This window comes from Mytilus edulis, chromosome 2 (genome assembly GCF_963676685.1).
Source record: "Mytilus edulis chromosome 2, xbMytEdul2.2, whole genome shotgun sequence".
NCBI lineage: Eukaryota > Metazoa > Mollusca > Bivalvia > Mytilida > Mytilidae > Mytilus > Mytilus edulis.
This window is the reverse complement of record NC_092345.1, coordinates 28666683-28692787: the sequence shown is the minus strand read 5'-3', so window position 1 is coordinate 28692787 and position 26105 is coordinate 28666683. Positions and strand designations below refer to the sequence as shown.

Below are 26105 nucleotides of genomic sequence, written 5' to 3'. Positions count from 1 at the left end.
TTGTGTGGTAATAAGCATTGTGTTTAATTTTCATAACATCTGATTGGGGCAATCTTATGTTAGAAAACTGAAACGAAAAACTCAGCAATTTTCCATCTGTAAAGGGGCATAACTTTAGAACTATAAAAGTGACACCACACAATTCAAATTTGTTCTGGGTTTTGTAGTAATAAGCATTGTGTTTAAATAACATTTGTTCAGGAAAACTATGTATAGTTAGAGAATGGAAACAACTAATTCTGCATTTTTTTTCCATTTGTAAAGGGGCATAACTCTGGAATGGTAAAAGAAAAGTGATGAAACCCAAAATTAAACTTGATCTGCGTTTTGTGGTAATAAGCATTGTGTATAAGTTTTATAAAAATTGGTTCAGGCAAAAGAAAGTTAGAAAATGGAAACAACTAATTCTACATTTTTTTTCATTTGTAAAGGGGCATAACTCTATAACGGTAAATGACAAAACCCAAAATCAAACTTGATCTGCGTTTTGTGGTAATAATCATAGTGTATAAGTTTCATAATATTTGGTTGAGGCAAAGAAAAGTTAGCGAACGGAAACCAAGTTTGGAACGAGAAATTGGACAGTTGATTCTGCTTTAATGGTGTTTTAAGGTACTTAACTCTTATCTATTCAAACGGATACTTAACTTAATTAAAAGTCAAAATATATAAGTTCTTTTAGGTTTACAAATAAATGTTCTTTCTATATTTAAGAAACTTATATGTCTTTCCAACTGCATATACTGGCTATGTTTTTATAAATGTGTGTTCATGCATTAACATTTATTGTTTATAATGTTTATAGCCTCATGTGATGTCTTAAGGTAAGGAAAATGTAACAAAGTTTCTAAAGGCAAAAACTGAATTAAACTCTCCTGTTTATAGTTTTTCAGCATTATCCATACTCCATATTTTTTCGAACAAATTTATCTTTTAATTTGAATAAAGTTCTCTGGTATAACTTTAAATACATTTACAATTTTACCCTGCAGAATATTAAATATAAACATATATATTCTTCAAACAAATACAGCCAATTCATATTTACCAAACGGAACCCACTGGCCAGACAGAAGAATGAATTGGCAATACAGGACAGGAAGTATTTTTGAATCTACATAAAAGTCTGAAGCTTGGATATTTAAAAGATTTGTTTACTTTATTGTATCGAAAATGGAGAATTTCGATAAGAAACCTCTGCAAGTATTTTATTTCTAAATTGTTCCAAAAGTGTTTGTGTCAGCAGATACATGAGAACGCCCTACCCTGTATCGCCCTGCTGATCTATTGACTTTTTATGCAGAAAAATATCATAAATAGCAAAGCTCAGAAATAGTAAAAATCAAAGTTTGAAGATTTTACACACGATTTTAGTAGACAGATAACGTCATCAAAATACTGTATCAGGTTTTTAATTAATATTGGCGAAAAAAAACCAAAATATGAAGCCTTGTATTACATAAACAATTCTATATCATCCATTTTTACTGACTTATCTGTAATTTTTATCAAAATATAATATTTCTTTTAATAAATCTTTGCACAGCGTATTATGATGATCACACCTACTTGTAAATATGAGATTGTTGAAATACCGCCTGATGGCCTCGAGGCGAAATAAGTATTCTCAATACACATTTTGAGGTCTGTAATACCTTTGTGTGGCCTATGGTTTGGCCTGTGGGAGATCAACAAGAATTTATTCATGACTTGAAAATTAAAACAACAGAATAAGTTTCATTTTACATTACACTACCTTGAAATAAAGATCAATTCATCAAATTTCCGTTTGTTTTATTAAATTTTTACGATCTTTGCATATTTTTCTTGAATCACGGCTAAAGTAATTGAATAGCCAACGGGCTCTTATTGAAGAAGCACTTATTTCACTTTTGAAGATCTGTTTAAACTAACTAAAACTTTATTTTTTGGGAGAAAGAGGGGCACTTTTTGTCTGTTGGAGGGTGACAGCAGAATGAGTTACATTTTACATGTCATGCATTGCTTTGATATAAATACGAATTCATCAAATGTTTGTTTGTTTTATTCAATTTTTACAATATTTTGGTATACTTTTCTGTTAAAGTATTTGAATATCAAACGGGCTTTAAATTTATTGAACAAAAATCGCTTTCGAAGATTTGTTTTAACTGGCAAAATCAGTTGTTTGAAATACATAAAAAGCTTGGCAAGTATGCTTTATTTTGTTTGGATGGAGGGAGAAAGAAAAAGGGGAGGGGAACTTTGCCTGTTTGGGAGTATAGATACACACGATTCATACATGACTTGAAATCATTAATATGTATACATAATAAGTCTTATTTAAAATTGGAATGCTTTATAATGCAGATAAATTAATCAATTTTCCGTCGATTTTGATAATTTTCGATCACTTTGAGTACTTCTATTTTCTTTAAAGCTAACAGTAAACAGGGTAGATATTGTAGAAACGATACTCTGCTTTTTGTAGATTTATTTTAATACGTTTAAGTCTAATGTTCTAGTGTTTACAATCAAATTAAAAGAACTTTTAGAAGAGAGTAAGAGAGATAAAGGGTTTCGAAGATTTAAAGTGTTTTTGTACTTTGTACATTTTAATCAGAGTTACAATTTGAATTTGTATAGTTTATGTTTCTGTTTAGCTTTCTTTCCAATCATATTGTTCATAATATTGTTGTAAAATGATGCCCTTTATGGGTTCTTAATTAGATTAATAAAATGCTTATTCTTATTCTCTTATTCTTATTCTTATAGTGTAGCTTTGGGGGAAATATGAAAGCAACATTTTAACATGGACAGTTTTTTCAAATTTGTTAAAAATTAAAGTTTTAATACATATTTTATACCATGTTTTCAAAGGTGGCAGATGATAAAATTATTGTGTCAAAATAAAATCTTACTTTATAAGAAGAATTTAAAAAAAATGGAAGGTAAAAACGATTTTTGTAGTACCATTTAAGAAATTAATTTTTAATTACTAGAAATTTGTGATAGAATTTCCGCCCTATTTGAAATATATTTTGCTTCTAAATTTTTACCAAGACCCATTTATACGAGTAGTAATTGTGATAACATATTAATATAGTTAATTTTTATAAAACCATTGCTTTAAAAAAATATGTTTTGATGAGTTTTCTTGCTTAATTCCATTGAAATTATTGTATAAAATAAGAAAATAAAAATAAAAGCGTTTTTTGTTAGCAATAAAGTTATATATTAGACTAAGATTTAACAAGATGTATACACATTTTATTTTAATTCATACAAATTATTAAAGTTAGACATTCAAGAATAATATAAATAAATTCCATTCCATTAGAATAATGAAAATATATACTTATAAATTTATTTATTTTAACCGAAAAATCATCAACCAATTATTGAGTTCACAAAAAAATCCATATGCAATTATCACGAAAGAAAATAAAATATTAAATTTTCATTTGATATCGACAGCGTATGAATACAAACTGCCGAACTCGTTATCCAATATGATTGTGTGTGTTCTTCTTTATTCAATGTGGTATGTCATCGTGTTTATGAATACATTGTTGGAATTTGTCCTAAATAAATATCATAATGGCTACCTGGCGAAAAGGTGAATTATCAATAATGTTCCGAGTTTATTAAGATAAATTGTATTTATATTAAGATATACTTAATCGGCAAAGTATCCAAATGGCTTATAAACGAGGCAATCATTACATATAAGATTAATGTGAAGTTCGCGAGCTCTCCGCAGTAGCGAGTGACCCCAGTAGTGGCGTTATGACTTTTCTTTATACATTTTGTACAATTGAGTAATTTCTTTGTGCAAAACGTGTAATAAAGGGTTCGACCTTAATCTCTAAAACCATAGCGTGATACAAACTTCAAAACATACTTTGTCATTCGGTTATAATTATGAAATAAAGCGTTACTACCTACAAGATACGTACTAACATGTATCAATAATTTTATTTGATCTTTTGTTTCAAATGTCACGAACCTTTAACTCTTTTAAAATTATGATATACGTATATTTAATTTGACTAATTTCTTTGATCTTTTTAAAAATTTGACTACTGGTATCGTCTTAATCAAAATGTTTATTATATTTTATTTTGTTTATAAGTAATAAATAATATACATTTAACCTTGTCAGAGTTCTTTGTCTGTGTCTAACAATCGTATAGGAATTAATGTTTTATATGATATTTTAATCTATTATTTTACACATCTTTAGTGTTTGATTTATTAATTTAAATTGCATATTTTATTTACAATTTTTCATACTGTGTCCGATCTTTTTCCATTTTACCCTTTTGAACATCTTACTAATATTAAAGCTAATTTTAATTTTGAAAGCTTGCGATTTCATATTTTTATTTACTTAAAGTACTTAAAAAGTAAATAAAAATATGAGTTTGCAAGCTAATCAAAATTATAATAAATATAAAATAGATTAAACTTTTTATTTATACTCGAAAAAAAGCAGTTATAATACAAAACTATGGACGAATGTTTGTTTGCTCATTTTACAACCCACTCCACTGAAGGAGCTGATTGAAAATATTCTATAAACATAGTTCAAACATAATTTAAAAATAATATACATCAGGCATTTGTTGAAAGAAAAACTAAATTACTTGTAAACGTCTTCAATATAATAAAAATTCTTAATAACGACTTCAAATAAATATGTTTAATGATATATACAATAAAGCCGACATCAAAAATATACATATTTATTTTTTATTTGTTGACCCATTTGTACTCATTGATTTACTTGTGAAAGAAGACAAAAAAGAAGAGAAGGTGTGTAAAAATATATTCGTTTTTAATATATGCGTAGGTTCCTGTTAACCAAGTTCATCAAATAGTTATATACATGCATTTATTCAGCAATTATTGAATATACCTCCTCATTTCACTAGAACATTAGAAAATCCTGTTTTCTTTCAATCCTTCTTAAAACTCCATAAAAGTAGAATGAATACTTATAAATCCGACCGGTTAATTCATTTTCCCCACACATCTTGAAGAGAATCAAGGAGAGATATTTTTTAAGTACACTGAAACAGGTAAAACAAAACATGAAAATGATTTTGAAAACAACAAGCCGCCATATTTAAATCCATTTCAATCTTCCGGACCACCACAAGAGGGAAGGTATAAGTAATTTCTATGTACACAAAAACACAGAAACAAACAAATATTCCTTGGATTAGAAGAAAAAATAAAAATGAAGAGGGATTTTCACTCTGCACAGTATAAAATCGTTCTGAGGGCAGGTGCGTTCGTTTTCTTCTTATATCTACCGCAGACAAAGTTTTATTACTCTTTCATTCTTGTATCCTGACCCGTTTTTGTCGTAAAGACATAAACTTTCTAGTCGGCTCACATAATTATGGAAATATAACCTTCCTTTTAATTCTAAGCTCTTAAAACGAAACAACAAACGAATCTTGATACTAAACCACTTTAATTTTACAAAATTACGACTTTCTTTAGGGGGATATGACCACGCAGGGATGTTTTATTGTTATACATATACTTGGTTTATAGCCTTTCTGGTTATTTGCTGTTTTGTACCAAAAAGCATAAAAAACTTGGCAAAGTCATTTGAACAAGCTTGAGGCGTTTCACATTGCTAGCAAAATAAGAAGAAAATATGGCTTTTTCCACCGAGATGCATAATTTCAAGTCAATTTTATGAGTATTTATGTGTATCAAGATGAATAAATCAGACTTGGTTTATTGTCTTCGTTGAGCTGAAGTCTTCACAACCAATTGTGATCTTTATTAAAGAAGGTATTAGGCTTAATCTTTCTACCATTAAATTCTCCATTTTGTTCCACCACGTGCAGGGCTGTAACTCAAACAATGACAGTAAAACTTGGAACAATCTCACAAACTGATTTCACTAAAGAAGCCATATTTTTATCATTAATTTTGGATAAACGAATGATCTTTTTCATTTTGTTTGGTTTAAAATGTACATTTGCTGTGAAATTAGATTTTTGTTGCGTATCAAAATTCTCATTTCTCCTCAATTAGTAGAAAGCTTATTTATGGCGCAACAGAAGTTATCCATTGTTTTGATTTATTATAATTGAGTTTCTCTCCTTTTCTTTGTGTTTGAGGTGTGGTCTATGTCAAGAAATCTTTTGGGTTTTTGTATTTTTTTCACAGAAAAAAGCTATATAGGCTAAATCTAGTAACTATACGAAACTAATTGAAGGTATAATGTATCAAAACTGTTTGTACTCCCCCGTTTGATTTTTATATCGACATTGTTCTTTCTTTCTTTATTTAAGGAGAGGGGTGCAAGGATTTTTTAAATAGTCTTTAATGTGCTCATTGATCAATTTTATCAAACATAGACAAGTTTTTTTTTTAAATTTGAAACATGCATAGATATTCAAACTATAGCCTAATACTTGTGTGGAGAAACTGAAACTCTCTGTCACCAAGAAGATGAGGGTGCTATTTAAGACAAAACTTTCTACGACAAACCCATTGAAATTATAAAAGAAATTATTTTTCTTTTGTTGTAAGGGGCCTTTGAGAGAAAAGTCTAGTCTGCCAACGAAGCGTGCCTAACAATTAAGAACAATTAGTTTTTCGCTGAATGGATTTGGTTACTCAATCCACAACTATTAGTCCTAGATAAATGTCCCTCATATCCTGTCCAGCAACGCATTAATTATAGAATAATATTAAACAAATATCTCTTCGACCCTTTGACCAATAGATAAAATTATACATCAAATAATACATAGAGGAAACGGTCTATGTAAGGACATGACAGGCTCCGGACAAAACTAAATCAAAAACTTATTGAACCCTCTAATTTGTACGTATTGTCTGCTAAGATTTATTTCTAATATAAAATACCAGGTGTTGCATTAAATTACTGTCTCTTAAATGAAAAGAAAACTATATATGAACTTATCCATGTCTTAATTATAGACAAGAAATTCATATAGACTTTCAACCTAGTGAAAAGATATTTTCAAACTGGTTTGGATGTCAAAAGGAGTGAGGTTTTAAATTTTCTTGGCTTGTCAACCTTCTAAAACATAGTTTGTTCTGTAATAATAGGGTTGTAGCATCTTTGTGACAAAGTAATTGTCCTCGAAGTCATTTTAGAATGGTTTCCCAGTTGAGTACACAATACCCACAGGTTCCTCGAATTTCAATGTTTATACATAAGCAATTTCGGTGAAGAAAAACGTACAGGATTGGCTAGGGGTGCTGGGTAATCGTTCCCTAAATCAATCTGTTAATATCATACGAAATTAATATGATTCTTTTCACATTAAGAAACACATTTATTTTTTTCGCTAAATTTGTTTCGTCAATGGTATAATGTGTGTTCTAAATTGTGTGGTCTTCCACAAAAGACATTTATATTAATTTGAGCTGTTTCATTTTATTTTGATATATTTACTAGGTCCCGTTACTAAATTAACACGTGTTATATTGGAAAAATATGGAAAATAACTCGTAGGGTTATGTGGAATTAAATTAACATAAATAGGTTTCTGATATTGTTTATGCGGTATTTCAATTAATTAATACATTTCCCATTATTTCGCATATTCTGTTCTTGTTGTAGCACTTAATGTTGCTATCTGAAAAATATAATCAAGTGAAAAATATTAATTAAATGAATATAATTTAAATTATTTTCCATACAATTCTACCATTACAGAAAAAAACTATATTTTCATGAATAAGGTGCAATAAAAATACACAATTTTTTATTAGTATTTTTTTCTCTCGGCTAAATATTTGTTTATAGTTGTTTTGTTTATTCGTCATGACAAACGCCGATAAAATCCTAAATTAACCAGATTTCTTTATCAAAAAGGTTTGTATATTTGGTTCATTTCTCTCTTCGCCACCTGAACAAAGATTAAAATAAAGAAGCCATAAACACACCATTATTCTTTTGTAATTAGGACGGTAACAGAACCCAATCATATTTCAATTCCGTCAGACAAGGCCTTAGCTTGTATCTATTTATCACTTATATAAATTTACTCAGTGCAAAGAAAGATCTCTTTGACTTAATCCATGTATTTACAGAAAAACAGATTGAAAAATATCTTTGACAGAATTTTTGAAAAATTTCTAAATAATGGGATATGTAGAGATAAGTGCCTTTGATCTTGTTATTAGACTTTTTAAACAAATTGCAGTGATAGTGAACACCTTCTTTCTCACTTACCCAAATATTTACAACGCTCCGTTGAATTAATTTAGAATAAGTTTCACTAAGCTATTTGTTTATATAATCAACATAATTTAAAAATATAAACAGGCGGGTTGTTCAAATCATCTATGCAACGAAAACCGAGGAACTGCTTTACGCAGCGGAGGAAATCCAGACTCGAAGCTGTGAAGAATTAGGGTCACCAGAGGTCAAAACCGTTGAAATGTGATTGGTTGAGTATTAAATGTGTCAGTTATCTGTTGAAAGGGCTACAGGGTCCCTGAGACATCTCAAACAAATTTCTGGAACTGAAATAATATTTTCGTAGATGGTGTCCTCACAACAAAACACTGTGAACGGCTCTCACACTTACAAACATTTTGGAATGAGCTCGTATTTGCCCTTACGACATACGGCGTCGACAAGAGGTGATGATCTACATGGTACAACAGAAAATTCATCATACATGGATCATTTTTTGAACATCCCCGATATTTGTCCAACAGGGGCTGATTATAGGTCCCAACGGTACTATATGGGATATAACCAGGCCGAAGCATGTCGTATGGAGGCTCTACAACGGACTCATGATCTCAGTCAAAGAATGGGTATGCACGCGGGACGTCCATCGTTTTATCCCAATATGAGTGTTTCTGGGAATTTACGTTATAGGGAAACTTGTCCGGAAAATATTCCTACAAGTAATAATATAAATAATGGAACCAGTAAAGATCCAATTAGTCCGTTGACACCAGGGACCCCATCTGGAAATGAGGACGGGGAGCCACCACCACCGTTCTATCCGTGGATGTCAATTGTAGGTTAGTAGCCTTGTTTTATTTCATTTTACAAATAAAATACACATAAAACTAATGATTGGGCAGTAAAAATGGATATATGACCCCTCATCTGGGAGATTGTTTGTCCAATATAGTTATTACAAATTGAAATAGAAACTTATTAATACAAATGTCAAAATGTATTATTTATTAGTGTCCGGAAAATAATAATAAAGATTTCTTAACCACACAGAACATCAATTTTATCTTGCGGCATTTTTTAAATAAATTTTTCCAGTGCATAGTGATTTAAGGATAAACATGTATTTATTTTTACGATATGTTTACGTCCTTAAATTTATTGCTTGTATTTGATATTGAAAAATTTCCCTATTTTATTACAAAATTTATTACTAAGTAACGCTAGGTTTCAGATATCAAATTCATTTCTGTTTGACATTTAGAACTTGTTCTATATGCACAAGCATTTTCTTTTGCCATAACATTTTCTTTTTATTTCTTCTGCCCTCAGAAACCCTCAGATACTCGGCAATAAAAATGCAATACAGGCATTAAATCAACGAACACTGTTGGTTTTATAGTTTTCAGAAATTTGTTCTCGTTTACAAGATAAAATTGTTTCTTGCTACTTTTATCAAGAGTAAAAAATAAACAATGAAACAAATTAGGTGAATATATTCTTTAAAAAATTATTTGTTGTAAATTAAAGGTGGTGAAAATGTAAATTAAAAATTACTGACTGAAGAAATTTCCCCCTAAATCATTTTGTAAATTGAGCAATGTTTCAGGACAATAAAATATATTATCACTATGAATATTTAATAGAAATTGTACCCGCATGTAACAAAAATAGCAATTAATTGTTGAAAATGGCGAGAATGATCAACTTAAGTGTTGTATCATCATTTCAACAAATTTTAAAATTCAAATTTAATAATAAAGACATTTTAATGACAGAAATTACAAACGACGCTTCATTGTTAAACGTGTACTGCCTGTTAACCGAGAACTTCACAATGAGTAACAAAAACATATATAAAAATGAGATAAATTTCAAAATTAATTTTAGACAAAATAACCTAGTACTATTGAACAAGTTCTTTTACTGTAGCTTTTTAATAACATTGCAAGTGGAATAGGGTACTAAATATTTCATGAACTCTCATGCGATTTTTTTTCTCTATTAATGACAAAGATTATTTTTTTGTTTTTTGCAGTAATCCATAAAACAATAATTACATCTGATAACGACCAAAATGATTCAGCTTTTCACCCACGAGTTGTTCCCCTTTTATTGTATTTTTTACCGGTTATATCATTTGAACATCAAACTTTTTTTTTGGCGAATTGCCTGATCAAAATAAAGATAAAATCACACGAAAAGTTAAAATTAAAAACAATTAACGCCTGTATTAAATTATAATGACACAGTTAAAGGTAAAATATTTGCCCTTTGAAATTAGAACATTGAACAAGATTGTTGTTTTATTTGAATTTAGTAAATATAGGCTAAAAGATATTTCTGTCAGACAAAAAATTAACAAAAAATCCCCAAAGTTTCAGAAGTTGAGTCTAGACAGATAGCTATGGATTAATTCATTTTGTGATGTAAAAGTTCAACTGCATATTTTTGAGATTAAAATGTATAATTGCCATTACATTGCTCACAGTCAATAGCTTTCATCAAAAGCGATTTTTCAACAAATTTCATAACACAAATAAAAGAAAGAAAAGAAAGAAAAGAAATGATCATTGAAATTTCTTGTATAAAAAATACTTAAATGTAAAAAAAAATGAAACATTGAAAGAAGGAAAAACGTATAGTTTTTAACAACACTATTCAGAAAAAAATAAATTTTAAATTGAATATATACATCTAAATAAGTTCATAAAGGCTATCTATAGGATAAAAGTTATAATAAAAAGGGTTATTTCTTCGCTTCAAATTAAAACATAAAAAGTTGTCTAATGTTTTTAAAATTAGTTTGATGTGTACATGAATATGTAAAAAAAAAACAAGATTTAAAATTATCCTTACACAAAATATCAATTAGATCTTATTCACCCTTTTACAAGTCATTATGGCTATTGACAAGAAATACAAAATGTCATTCAAATAATTTTTGAACTTGAAAAAACCACAAAGAAATTTTTGTTGAAAGTTTGAATAGGGTTATACAAACGTGATAATCCGTGACGTATTATGGCTGTCCAACAAAATGAGAAAATAATCAACTGTTTAATAGGTAGTGCTGTTCAAATCCCAAAGATCCACAACCAAAACTATTAAATAGTCATTATTCCTGACAGGATTTGATGGCGGATCAAACTAATTCATAAAAATACGAACCATCATTAAACACAATTATATTAATGTCAGATCACAATAAATTTATTTGTATTATTTAATAGCTGCTTGATGATACCTCAAAAGCATTTTGGGTATGTTTGATTTTTGCTCCTGAAATTGAGCACTTTGCTGATGTCCATTTGTTTCATTTCAATTGGAAAACTAATATATTTATTTGTTATAAATCAGTCTCTAGTCTCTTTAACTCTAAATAATCAATTTACAAATAAATGACCATTAGCATACGTTTTTTTTTAAATTAAGATATTGTACAAAATATATGGGATGAAATTGACAGCTAACCGCTAAAAGATTAAAAGAAGTAGAAATGAATAAATATTCTAAATTTGCGTGTGTAATTGGGTTGCTGTCACTGACATATACCCACCTACTCTTTTATTCATATATTTAAAGATTTCTCATTGATACTAAGGAAGGAAAAAATATAACTCTAATGTCAAATACTTATTCAAAATAAAAATTATAAATTTTATAAATTATTACAAAATATATTGTCAATTATCTATACAAGAAAATAAAAATATATGAAACTGAAGAGTATTTTTATATTAAGCTTTTCTTCATTTTGGGGAACAAGGTCGGTTAAATCATTTTGTAAAACAAGACTAAACCAATTTGGAGCTTGACTTACTGTGTGGTCACTTGTCTACTGTTGAAAACCGTATGTTGACTTTTTGATGTTTTAGTTGCTTGGTTGCTGTAATTTGGCGTCTACCCCACACCTTTTAGTGTATAATAGGTAGAACCTTCAGACATGATACACAATTTAAATGCAAAAGATGGACAATTCTCCATTGTTGTCAAATCATACTTAACAGCGAAAAGAAGACTCGATACATTCTTATTATAATGTATATAATTTAAGGGTTTTTAAGCATGTTCTGTTTTGAATAGATTATCTATCTTTTTAAGGCGCCAATTTTGTCAACTTTTATTGTTTGTTTGGTTGTTACCGAAGACTTACCAAGACTGCTTTATGAACTTGCTTTATAAACTTGCTTTATGAACTTTTTGAAAGTAAATACTGTGAATTTTCTTGTACCGTATACCCTTCTGAGCGATTCTTAAAAATTAAGAAGAGAAAAATATTTGTCAAAGAAAAATCCCTGATACTAATGTATTTGAATCACGATTAAGTTTAAAAACACAAAACACTTTACAGGTTTGCCTAAAATGGAGATTACATGTTTAAAATTCTTCAAGACGATTCTTTTCATCAAACGTTAAGAACGTCAAGTCAACTATTGAGTTGTGTGTAAAAATTCAAACCAATCCAGGAATTTCCACAAAAACAAATCATGTCATACACATTCTCCATTTATTTTATATCAAATTTGAAATTATGGATAACTCCTGTAAAGGTTTTAATTTCATTTTCGTCCGATTCAATGTTAGTAAAATCATCTAGCCGTATATCTTTTCAGAATAAATAAGAGTAAAATAATTTATTATTACCTCTATGGTCGCATTCTTTGATTTAGAATGAAATTAAACTGTACCATAATTGAAAAGTTTAATTTTATTAAATATGAATTAATTCGATTTTTAAGACATATATGTAAAACTTTTCTCATTCGGTCACCATGGTTTTAAATCTTTATATTGACAAAAGATAAACAACAGTATATAAATTCCGTCCGAAGCGCTTTTCTGGATTTATCATCATTATGAACGCTCTAAGCCGAATATTATAGAAATGAAAGGATGATCAAGTACCGAAACAGTTGAAAAGCTACAAGACCAAAAATGCCCTAATAAAAGGCAAATCCAACAAATGTCAATTTTGTCCGAGGGAGTTTAAACCTCCGTTTTTATGATAAGATCGAAGGACAGTACTATACTTTTGGGTTTGAAGTGCACCAATAGAAAATGGGGGACGAATAAAGAGTATCAAAATTTAAGAAATAATTATAAGCCCAACCATGAAAGTTATATAGTACCTTTTAATGTAACCTCCTTAGTGCAACTTTTCACATGATGAATAAGGAAAGGATAGAGTATAAGGACGGGGTCATCTGATATTAAACATTTATTTCCGATTATACAATCTTTGTATGTTGTTTTTCAATCTTTCCTTGTCTTTGTATATGCCTTGTGCTATTTTTAAAATAATTAAAACTTATGTTAATATTATTCTTGTATACGACTTGGTAATCTTAGTCCTTTGTTTAGTTCCATGTGCAGCTCCAATGTTCAATATAATTGTTGATTATTCAATCAGAACTGCGAACGTGATTTGTAGAAATATTCAGACTCCCCGGACCTAAAAATATCCACTCTTAAAAGATATAGTTGGTTGTGCGGTAATATATAATTTCATTGTCAACTGATTAAGATACTAGTAACTAATATTCCAAGTATTAAGAAATTCATCCCCTCTGCATTATATGAGCTTATTTATTCAAATTTGAAATTATACAAAACCCTTATGTTATAATGCTTAAATTTCATACCCTTCTTATTCAATGTAAATAAAATCGTCTGATTGTATACCTTTTCAGAGTAAATCAAACTGACCAATTTCACACTTACTTATAACTAGATTTGGCATTAACTCGACCTGGCATTAACTTGACCCGCAACGGCAATAAACATCGCATATCGATAAGTCTATCAATCGACCAATTTCTTAGTTATCAGTAATCAACCTATCAAGCAAGCTTGCAATTCCATCTGTCCTCTCTGAATAATTTCACGAAACATTTCTTTATTTTCTATTACCATTATTGCAATTGTTGGTTCTCTTCGGGCAATCTGGCTTCCTCTACCAATACTAGTTTAAACATATTTATTTATAGTGGATTGGGAAACAAGTTTTGCAACTTATATTAATCACTTTCAACTTTCCGGGTGCGAGTGCTGCCTTGTAGCGGCATTAGCCTACTCTTTTTCGAAATCTACAAGGGTGTCTTTTACGTGCAAGAGATATGGCTCTCTATTAGCACGGGTCAGCCATTTATCGTCCTCTTCCAACGGACTATCATCGCTTCCTTAAGACCATACTCGCAAATGGTGTCAAGGGAGGGCCGAAAATTCAGTCTCTGAAATTTTCATCCCGACACGGGAATCGAATCAGAACTGACCTCGACGAAAAAACACAATAGTGCTGAAAGTAGTGTTACAAACATTTAATCAATCAATAAATTATTGCAAATAATTTGCTGTATCTGATTTTGAACTATTTATCATCTGTAATGCTAGTTGGTCAGTATTAACTGATTTTGGACTATTTATCATCTTTAATGCTAGTTGGTCAGTATTAACTGATTTTGGACTATTTATCATCTTTAATGCTAGTTGGTCAGTATTAACTGATTTTGGACTATTTATCATCTTTAATGCTAGTTGGTCAGTATTGAATGAACAGTATGTCTTCATTGAACTAGTACCTGGTGGACAGAAGTACAGAAATTAAATAAGATATTAGGCTTTCTTTGATTAGTTCTTGTGTGACAATTTTCTACGTTTCAGTACTATTAACTATCAGTAGTGAAACGGTATTAATCACATAGAAACATATTGTGCTCTTTTGTGAGCTTTCTGAAATAAAGCTTTTTTTGTTGTTTTAAATGTTTGGGAGTTTCTGTCTATACTTCTCGCTTACTGAGTTTCCTTCCTTGTGCTAAAAGATTTTTAAATGCAAGTATTTCCAGTCTTTCACATTCAGTTTCTATGAACAGTTTTTCCAACAAATATGTCTGACATTTCTGTTAACTAGCATATCTTTGGTAAAATTGAGAAAGGAAATGGAGAATGTGTCAAAGCGACAACAACCCGACCATAGAGCAGACAACAGCCGAAGGCCACCAATGGGCCTTCAATGTAGCGAGAAACTCCCGCACCCGGAGGCGTCCTTCAGTTGGCCCCTTAAAAAATGTATACTAGTACAGTGATAATGGACGTCATACTAAACTCCGAATATACACAAGAAACTAAAATTAAAAATCATACAAGACTAACAAAGACCAGAGGCTCCTGACTTTGGACAGGCGCAAAATTGCGGCGGGGTTAAACATGTTTATGAGATCTCAAAGTTTGTTTCAAACTTCCTTATTTGTTTTAACTCCTTATTGTCTTTAACATTTATCGGTTCATACATGCCATACAGTTTTGATTGTTTAGATCTTTCTGTTATGTCTGGACTTTCGTTTCCTTCGGTTCAGCTTTCAACCAAGTAGTCTTGAAAATTTTGTCCAACTTGTCTTTTAATATCCATCTGTATCATTACCATTTGTTAATCTCAAAATATATTTATGTAAAAACATCAATGTCTCAGCATATTTTTTTAAGAATGGCAAGACCTCTAAAGTCCTTGGGATAACACAAGACAGACACAACTGAAAAGGATAGGAGATTGAAAAACAACATACAACTGTTATCTTCTTTTTGATCGGTTTGTTGTCTCTTTGGTACATTTCCCATTTCTATTCTCAATTTTAACAATACAAAATAAATACTTGCAAGAAAATACCAATAGTGAAAGCCAAGGCATTGACAGCATGTAGTCGTAACACGTGATCCGGAAGGGCTATCATAGTCTCTAAAAATTGACCATAACACTTCCTGTTTCTTCTGAACAGTTGTTTTATCTTGGTTTTCCAGAAGTCTCATATACGTTATATGCTTAGCCATCAGATATATGAGTCATTCTTGAAATTGTAAGCAAGAAAAAGCTTTTGACTTGTATGTGTCAATTAACTGTCAAGCGTCATGTAACTGTTTCGTGTTTCATTCATAGAGATGAAGTAATTTGACATCCGTTTTAAACGTAGTGAGAATGGCGTTTTAGGCAAAGAGATAATTATATGGATTGCATCTTTTTTCTATGAAAGATATGGTAACCATAGAGATAATTTAGAAAATATGCCTAGAGGATAGTGTTCAATATTTTCCTAAAGAAAATTAGGTTTTCGAAGCTAAAATGCAAACTGAGCTTACGTAAATTGTAATTACACATTTCCGTGATGTTTTGGTAAAAAAGCGAAATTCATCCAAACAAGGTTGACAAAGCATTTTCTTGAAAACTGATATTTGTTTTAAAATGAAATGCATAATTATAGTTTTCCTGAAATCTTACAAATCAATTCATACATTTTATACCATAAAATATGTCTATGATTTCCTTTCGTTAGATTTTAAAAAGGAAAACAAGTTGAAATCCATGTCCACGAACAAACAATACCAAATAATATACTTTTTTAGGGATGTAAAACCCATCTGGGGTTGTTGAGACATTTTGGGGTCTGTTTTGGTTTTCTTATAGTCTTTGTAGGTGACCATTAAGGTCTATCTATTTTTTCTTACTTTTATTTCAATCCTATGCAGTTGTCAGCATAATGGCAATCACTTGAACCAGTTCGTTTGTTAAAGGGGTTTGAAAAAAATAAAAATAATAAGAAATGGAAATGAAAGAAAACTAAAATTAGCTAAAAAGACTCGCACCTAAAGTTGCTTTCCAATCGTTTGATAAACTTGCTTTGTTAGGGAATATAAAATGTTAGCAATATATATAGTTTGAACTTTTTTGGGAATTCGTTAGATCTGAATGTCAACCGTTGTATGTTTACTTTTTCGGGATTTCGTTAGATCTGAATTTCAAGTTTTATATGAAGGCCACTACTGAGTCAAGATGCTTCGCTGCTGGTAAAACTGTAAATCAGATCCAATATCCATAATTGCGTATTTTTTTACGTTATAAAGCAAGAAAAGCCTTCGGCGACAACAAGGAACTATACTCCTGTACACAATTTTTGTCCATAAATCTGCGAGATCAAAACTAATGCCCGCATGACAAGTCTTTTCCAATATATTTCCTCGGAATTGACACAAACGCAAGATGAATACAACGAAAAATCATAAAGATTTCGTAATATTTTTGATTTACCAGGCTAGAATGTATATTGATTGTACAAGAAATGAGATAAAGCGAAAGCTAGAAAATTGACCACAACATAATATTTATTGACAAATGAATATAAATCATGTACATATGGCGAGGAATGAATATTTAACTGATTGCTGCAACGAAGGACAGAATATTGACAATTCAAATTTGTTTTCAATGGTTAGCTTCCCACGTTTTGAAGATCGTTTTGCAGATTTGGTTTTCTTATTTTAATGAAGTATTCATTTTTTTTATATTTTAATTGTTGTTCCTGAAAGTATTACAACCCCAAACAATTTACTTCAAAGATGCAACAATTAGTGAGAGTCATATTCATGTTGAAGATTTCGTTGTTTCTGTTCTGTTAAATGTGTAAATCTGTTTCTGCAAGTTTAAATTGCCTCAGGTTATGTATTTTTGAAACATTAGTTTTAAGTTTAATTTTAGAATAAGTCCAAACTTGACTTTTGAGCGATATAGTAAAAGCTAATGGATGCCATAATTTTCTAAACGGGAAAACGAAGTCGGGTTTAACCGATTTTACGAGCCTGATGAGATCATTGTTATATCTAACTGAGAACTTCAAACAATTTTACTGCGGACAGGTGTGAACAAACAGGTGTGCTCTAATAGCAGTTTTATGCCTAAGTTTACGAGTAGCTTATTTCGTCAAGTATAATTTTATGTCCCATTCTCGCATATTTCTCACTAGTAACTGTAATGACCGCCATAATAATTACAATCACTTATGCATTCTTAAGATTAGAAATATGCAAGAATTGGACAACCATTATCTCCAAAATGAATATGTTTTTCGTTATTCCTATTATCATCGGAGAAGTACATCAAACTTTATTGCTCGAGTGACCATAAAAAGGACATAAAGGGACTTAATCCGGTCACAATTCCGGTATTTGTAATCCAAAAGTAAACAAGTTTGTCATTCCTCGATTTCCATACGTCATGCTTGTGTAATGTTTTGGCATAATTCGACCATTTGTCACCGTCAAAAGTCCGAGTAACCCGCACGTGCAGGTGTGAAAAAGGTCGTTGCTTTCAAGAAGGTCAATTTAGATAATCTTGAGGAACAAATTTTAAAAATTACATTAAAAAATGGAAGGTGAAATTTTTAAACTTTCAATCAGGACATTTATAAAACCGTTACTATATAGTGACTAACCTCATAGTCTTGTGATATTTTTAATGAAAATGTTTAGATTTAGAGTGTGTGGGGGAGGTAAAAGAGACAGAAAACATTTATCTTTACACTTCGAGTGACAATTCTTTTTATTTGTGTGTTACTGGCATACTTCATCTACAAACGTATTGCTTAGGGCATGTAGAATAAAATCAGAACATCCTGCGACACCATTATTTCGAGATGGCCAATAGCTACAAACATTAACCAGTCCATTTTCTCAAATTCCAATCGTTTACAACACTTTTGCTTTTCCAAAGAAAATTACAATTTAATATGAAGAACAGGGACAGACAAAACATTGTAATGAATAAAAGGTGTGAAGTTTACACCAATGTCACAGCAACCCAACGAAAAAAACAAACAAAAAACAGTGTTACATAATACAAGCAATTACAATATTACCGACTTAAGGACAGGGTAAAACATAGATGACAAGGTTCCTTACTTAGGATACAGTTAAAACAAGGAACAGTTACAGAGTTATATGACATTTATGGACCTAAATCCATATTCAGTCATCTTTGCTTAAGGGAGTTAAAATAGCTATTGAGATATAATTTAAACTTGCATATTTATTATGACTTCAATTTTCTATAGTATTGAAATACTCATGAGTTTAGCACAATTGAATTCAGTATATATCTTACTAGAATATATATTTTTGTCGAATATTCACAAGTCAGTAATAAACTCTTTATAGTACCGACTTGTATGTAAGCAGGCATGGTAAACACGTTTTGCAATATTAATTTCTAAAACTAAAGGAATTAGAAAAAAATGTCCAGCGAGAGATATCTAATGCATATTCAAGACGATGTTATAATATGCACCTAAGTGCACAAAGTGTTTATCTTTAAGGCAACATTTCGATGACGACGAACACGTTTTGTTCTAAATTTTTGGCATGAGAATTTAGATCATCAATGTTAAGAAAAATATGTATTGGATATACGTGACTGTCTAAAAAATACTGAAAATGGAAGGAATTCAGCCTTTCTTTACCTGAATATCCCTGAAACTGAAATGCCATTCAGAAGGCAACCATTAAACGAATTTAGGATCTATGCTGTATTAATTACTAGTATGTCCTTCGATGAAAAAGAAGAAGCGAAGGAGAAATGAGCGAACTGAAAAGTCGGTTACTCAGAATTCAAACAAGTCTAAAGAAAGTAGAGTACACATACGTAGGAGTTTAATGGTATGTGAAATATTATAATAGAAATCTGGTCTATATTAACAGTTCGTGATTTTATGGCTCGTAACAATAAGGACCTTTTCCGAAGTTTGTTTTTATCCATTGATGAACGATTAAACAACTAAATGCATGGCCCTTGAAACCTTCTTTGATGCTCAAGAAGCATATTTATAACCAAGTAAAAATTAAGAAATTCAATTTCCCCATTATGCCAAAGTACAAGTATCAACGAAGAAGCTAAGAATTATGAATTTCAGTTGATGATTATTCAAAACTTGATAAATATAATAATTTTCTTCAGGGATTTTTGTAGGAAGTTATAGACCTAAAATTAATTTCTGATCTTAATGATGGCACATTATATTGTGAAAACTGCAGAATAGATGTATTCATGTGCATAAAGGCATAAAACAATGCACTTCAATAACTGCTTTGATATTTCCACCATCACACAACGTTTAATCATCTGTAAGAAATTAGAAAGACCTTCAATGTCACAACTTTGTTCAAGAAAGTAATACCGGAACATTACTCTTGAGGTGCAAGATACGAAAAGCCTAGTACATAAATATATCGGAACAGTACTCTTCAGGTGAAAGATACGAAAAGCCTACATAGAGGAAAAATAGTTCTCGTGCAAATTTTAACCATGATTTTAAAAGATCGTGTTCATCAAAAGTCAAAACTCCTTTTACTATGTTAACTTCATAAATGAATATGTGGCTTAAGGTATTCAAACAAATTTAAAAAACCTTGTGGTAAATTTGAGAGAAAATAGTTCATATTTATCATATATAGGCCCTAAATTTTAATGTGATATCTTTAAAATCTGATTACGGGTGTTAACAGTTTTAACATTGAAAGTTAGAAAAACCTTGAACTCCAAACACGCCTGACTTTGTTTAAATAATACAGAAAATAATTGTATATTGTAGATAGTTTTTATCTTACACCTTATTTGAACCAATTGACCGTGTAGGCACATAATTAAAGACCTTAGTCACTTTACTTTTTAATTTTTATTATACGACCGCAAAATTTGAAAAATTTTTCGTCGTATATTGCTATCACGTTGGCGTCGGCGTCGTCGTCGTCGTCGTCGTCGTCGTCGTCGTCGTCCGGCGTCCGAATACTTTTAGTTTTCGCACTCTAACTTTAGTAAAAGTGAATGGAAATCTATGAAATTTTAACACAAGGTTTATGACCACAAAAGGAAGGTTGGTATTGATTTTGGGAGGTTTGGTCTCAACATTTTAGGAATTAGGGGCCAAAAAGGGCCCAAATAAGCATTTTCTTGGTTTTCGCACTATAACTTTAGTTTAAGTTAATAGAAATCTATGAAATTTTGACACAAGGTTTATGACCACAAAAGAACGGTTGGGATTGATTTTGGGAGTTTAGGTTTCAACAGTTTAGGAATTAGGGGCCAAAAAAGGGCCCAAATAAGCATTATTCTTGGTTTTCGCACAATAACTTTAGTTTAAGTAAATAGAAATCAATGAAATTTAAACACAATGTTAATGACTACAAAAGGAAGGTTGGTATTGATTTTGGGAGTTTAGGTCCCAACAGTTTAGGAATTAGGGGCCAAAAAGGGACCCAAATAAGCATTTTTCTTGGTTTTCGCACCATAACGTTAGTATAAGTAAATAGAAATCTTTGAAATTTAAACACAAGGTTTATGACCATAAAAGGAAGGTTGGTATTGATTTTGGGAGTTTTGGTCCCAACAGAATAAGGGGCCCAAAGGGTCCAAAATTAAACTTTGTTTGATTTCATCAAAATTGAATAATTGGGGTTCTTTGATATGCCGAATCTAACTGTCATGACTGTGTATGTAGATTCTTAACTTTTGGTCCCGTTTTCAAATTGGTCTACATTAAGGTCCAAAGGGTCCAAAATTAAACTTAGTTTGATTTTGACAAAAAATGAATCAGTTAGGTTCTTTGATATGCTGAATCTAAAATTGTACTTAGATTCTTGATTATTGGCCCAGTTTTCAAGTTGGTCCAAATCGGGGTCCAAAATTAAACTTTGATTTCATCAAAAATTGAATAAATGGGGTTCTTTGATATACCAAATCTAACTGTGTATGTAGATTCTTCATTTTTTGTCCTGTTTTCAAATTGGTCTACACTAAAGTCCAAAGGGTCCAAAATTAAACTTAGTCTGATTTCAACAAAAATTGAAATCTTGGGGTTCTTTGATATGCTGAATCCAAAAATGTACTTAGATTTTTTATTATGGGTCCAGTTTTCAAGTTGGTCCAAATCAGGATCTAAAATTATTATATTAAGTATTGTGCAATAGCAAGTCTTTTCAATTGCACAGTATTGCGCAATGGCAAGAAATATCTAATTGCACAATATTGTGAAATAGCAAATTTTTTTTTATTTAGAGTTATCTTTCTTTGTCCAGAATAGTAAGCAAGAAATATCTAATTGCAAAATATTGTGCAATAGCAAGATTTTTTTTAATTGGAGTTATCTTTCTTTGTCCAGAATCAACTTAAATCTTTGTTATATACAATATACAATGTATATTCACTTTTTACTACCAACTGATAAATTATAATAAATAACATTCAGTGATAACAAGCAGTTTTTTTTACATCTTAATATTTTATGATGTATTTAAATGAGTAGTTATTGTTGCAAACTCCATTAGAAATTTTAATTGAGATTAGTTTTGGAATAAGGGAAAGGGGGATGTGATTAAAAAAATTGGGTTCAATTTTTCTCATTTGAAATTTCATAAATAAAAAAGAAAATTTCTTCAAACATTTTTATGCCCCACCTACGATAGTAGAGGGGCATTATGTTTTCTGGTCTGTGCGTCCGTCCGTCCGTCCGTCCGTCCGTCTGTCCGTTCGTTCGTCCGTCCGTCCGTTCGTCCGTCCGTCTGTCCCGCTTCAGGTTAAAGTTTTTGGTCAAGGTAGTTTTTGATGAAGTTTAAGTCCAATCGACTTCAAACTTAGTACACATGTCCCCTATGATATGATCTTTCTAATTTTAATGCCAAATTAGAGTTTTTACCCCAATTTCACGGTCCACTGAACATGGAAAATGATAGTGCGAGTGGGGCATTCGTGTACTGAGGACACATTTTTGTTTTGAGAGGATTAATATTCAACAGCATAGTGAATTGCTCTAAGAGAAAACAAAAATTTTAAGTTCATTAGAACACATTCATTCTGTGTCAGAAACCTATGCTGTGTCAACTATTTAATCACAATCCAAATTTAGAGCTGAATCCAGCTTGAATGTTGTGTCCATACTTGCCCCAACCGTTCAGGGTTCAACCTCTGCGGTCGTATAAAGCTACGCCCTGCGGAGCATCTGGTTCATATTGTCCCTCGTTTTATATTTGATGTTTAAGTAGAAGAAATAAACAGATATTGGGGAAATCCGGCATTAAGATATATTTCAAATCATAGGATATCTAAAACGAGGTCTGTCTATACTGGTGTCTTTATTGTCTTCACTAAAGACGGTACAAATTCGTGCCACGAAACCAGCTGAACAAATGACCTCGTAGGGTGTAGAAGATCTTTTACATTGATACTATATGTATAGGCTGTTAATAACTTTGTAGTATCATAATGACATTACTTATTATTCTGCATATATTTATTAATTGTTTATATGTTGATATTACAATTTTTTTTCATTACTGCATTTAAACAAATCAAGAAATTTATTTCAGTTTATTTGCTTTTGTCAAATCTGGACTTTTTTACTTCGTAGTTTTCGCTGTCTAGTGGCATTTGTTGATGAATATTGAAATCTCTGGGAGATGTTTACTACTCGAACCTGGTATAGAAAAGCTCACTGTCACCAAATCTTTGAAGACCATAATGTGATCTTCTATGGATCATATTAGTTCTCTCGATGTTTTATTGACTTTTACCTCACACATTCTATCATGCTGTTCAATTCATTCACAAACATGACACATGAGATACCTTCCAATTGTTAACAAATAATGGACATTATTTTGGCATAAATACACACAGAATTTGTTCTTAATGAGATTAAATATTTTTTTCATTTTTCTATTGAACATTGAACATTACATACTCCCTCACATTTGCATACATAAATATTATTGGCAAGACATACATTACACAAACCTTTTACTACAAGGTTAATTTTAATATGACATTAATACATGCATAGTCATACCATACATTTGTTTTAAACCGCATATATGGTAAAATATGATTCAACTATAAATATTACTTTTGTTATACAACATTTCTACAGCAAATACCACAAATGTCAAACATATTTTTCTAAGAGATTCGACCTTACGTAAAACAGGGTTATCTACCTTTTCGTGGCAAATTGTGTGGACTCGGAGGTCAACTAAAATTTTGTAAAAAAATCTAAATAATGAGCACACGAATGCGGCATCACTGAATAGTGGGTTATATAATTCAAACAGCTATAATTTATTCTTATAACTGACATATGAAAAATATTGTCATTTTAAAGATGTCTATCGTGTTGGAGTTTTGTGTTTTGTTTTGTCATGCACAGGTCATTTGGTCATGATTCTCATTTGAAACATTTACATTCTTTCTGAATAGGTTTTTACTTCTCTGTAAAGACCATATTGTTCTCTACAGTTTCTTAAATCCCCATCTGTTCGTCTCTATTGGATATACAGTTTTCTACTGATTGGCAATCATACCACATCTTCTAGTTCTTGTATTAATCGGGCTCTGTTCATGGCAATTCAAAAAAAATCTTGAGTGATATATATAGAATGAAATTCAAAACAGTGTGGCTGTGGCCATTGATTGACACATTAAATTCATCCATTGACTGGGACAATTTACGTGAACGTTTGTCTGTAACGGCCACTGTTCACGACGTACCTACGATAGACATTTAAACTTTGGGGTTACCAAAGGTTTCTTTATGCCTTTAATTATAAAATAATTCGAAAAAATAATCAGGAATAACCTTTATGTTTTGATTTATATAATTGATATAAATCAAAACATCGTGTTATTTCTGATTAATATTTCGAATTACTTTATTAAGGTGTTGAGAACCTTTGGTGACCCCATAGTTTAAGTGTCTTTAAAAAGTACATAGTGAGCATTGGTCGTTACATACAAACGTTCACCTAAATTGTCCCAGTCAATGGATGAATTTAATGTGTCAATCAATGGCCACATCCACACTGTTTTGAATTTCATTCTAGTCATTTGCTGTAGACTACATATTATCTTAAGGACGTGATAGTCTTTCATTGTTGGTTTGCTGTCCTATTGACATTCACCCAACTTATATTTTCTTTAGTTTATTTTTAAACATTACCTTATCTGTTATCAAAAACTTGGTATAGAGTTTCATAATTGTGAAATGTGTAACACAGTAAGCTTGATGATTCGTGTATTTATGATATGTGTGATTAAAATTAACACAATCAGGTACACGAAATATGAACCCATTTTAAAAAGTAGGTGTCACGTGATCTATATCGAGATTATACTGCATTTAACATTTTAATTTTCGACTTACGCAAATATATATAATGTTCATTTACCAAGAACACGAACAAAGTATTTAATGGATTAAGAAAACGTTTGAAAAATCTTCATACGAACTATTTTTTTTTCAAAATGTAGGTCTGTGTTTGATATTTAAAGCTTATAAGAGTCACTATATCACTTCCAAATGATATGCAAATATATGTCTAAGACAAGGCTATAAATTTCTTTGAATAAGTAAAATTAGGTAACATCAAAGTGTACAGGTAAATTAATCAGTCTATAAAACACAGGTGTTTAGCAGCTTGATGTAGGTTCACAAATGACACAAGCGTTGAGAATTTTGGGAGGTCAAAGTTTGCGGTACAGCACATGTAGTAATTAATGTCGTCGTTTTAAATTTTCGATACTCTTCTAGCCTCTACCATAACCAAAGATAGCATGTTTAAGATATGTATTTACTGTTCCTAGCCATAAATAAGGATACTATCAATCCATATAATCGCATTTGGCCTACATTATGTTTAATGTTATTTACTAAATTAAGACTAAATATATAAGTTTATATGTTTATCAAAGGAAATCGACTACAAAGTGAATTAGCAATTGAGAACACGACATTCATCATATACCAATATTCAGCTATCTTTTTGAGACGATATGAAAATGTTGAAAAATCAAAACAAAATAATACGTATAACCTTATTTGTTTCATAGATAAACCGACATACATAGAAACCACGAATTACCAAGGTTATTCCAGGACAATATTATATATAGTTATCAATACATCTTCATCAGATAACATAACTAGACCTTTTGATGTGTATTAAATTATGACAAATTGACCCATTATCAAACAAAAGGCGTAGAACACCTGAAGTGGCCGTCAGACAAAACATAAATAGAGTTGGTCATTGAGTACAAGTCCAGTGGCACATGGCCTGT

At 30.7% G+C, this 26105-nt stretch overlaps 1 protein-coding gene across 1 annotated transcript in view; it reads left to right on the top strand.

The window, feature by feature from the left end:
- The first annotated feature begins 8403 nt into the window (after positions 1 to 8403).
- Positions 8404 to 26105, top strand: part of LOC139511889 (homeobox protein Hox-B7-B-like) — a 33920-nt gene continuing 16218 nt past the window's right edge. Inside the window, exon 1 of the mRNA XM_071299033.1 lies at positions 8404 to 9024. Within this exon, the coding sequence (XP_071155134.1) occupies positions 8532 to 9024 (493 nt within the window). The 5' untranslated portion in view covers positions 8404 to 8531. The remainder of the gene's footprint in view (positions 9025 to 26105) is intronic.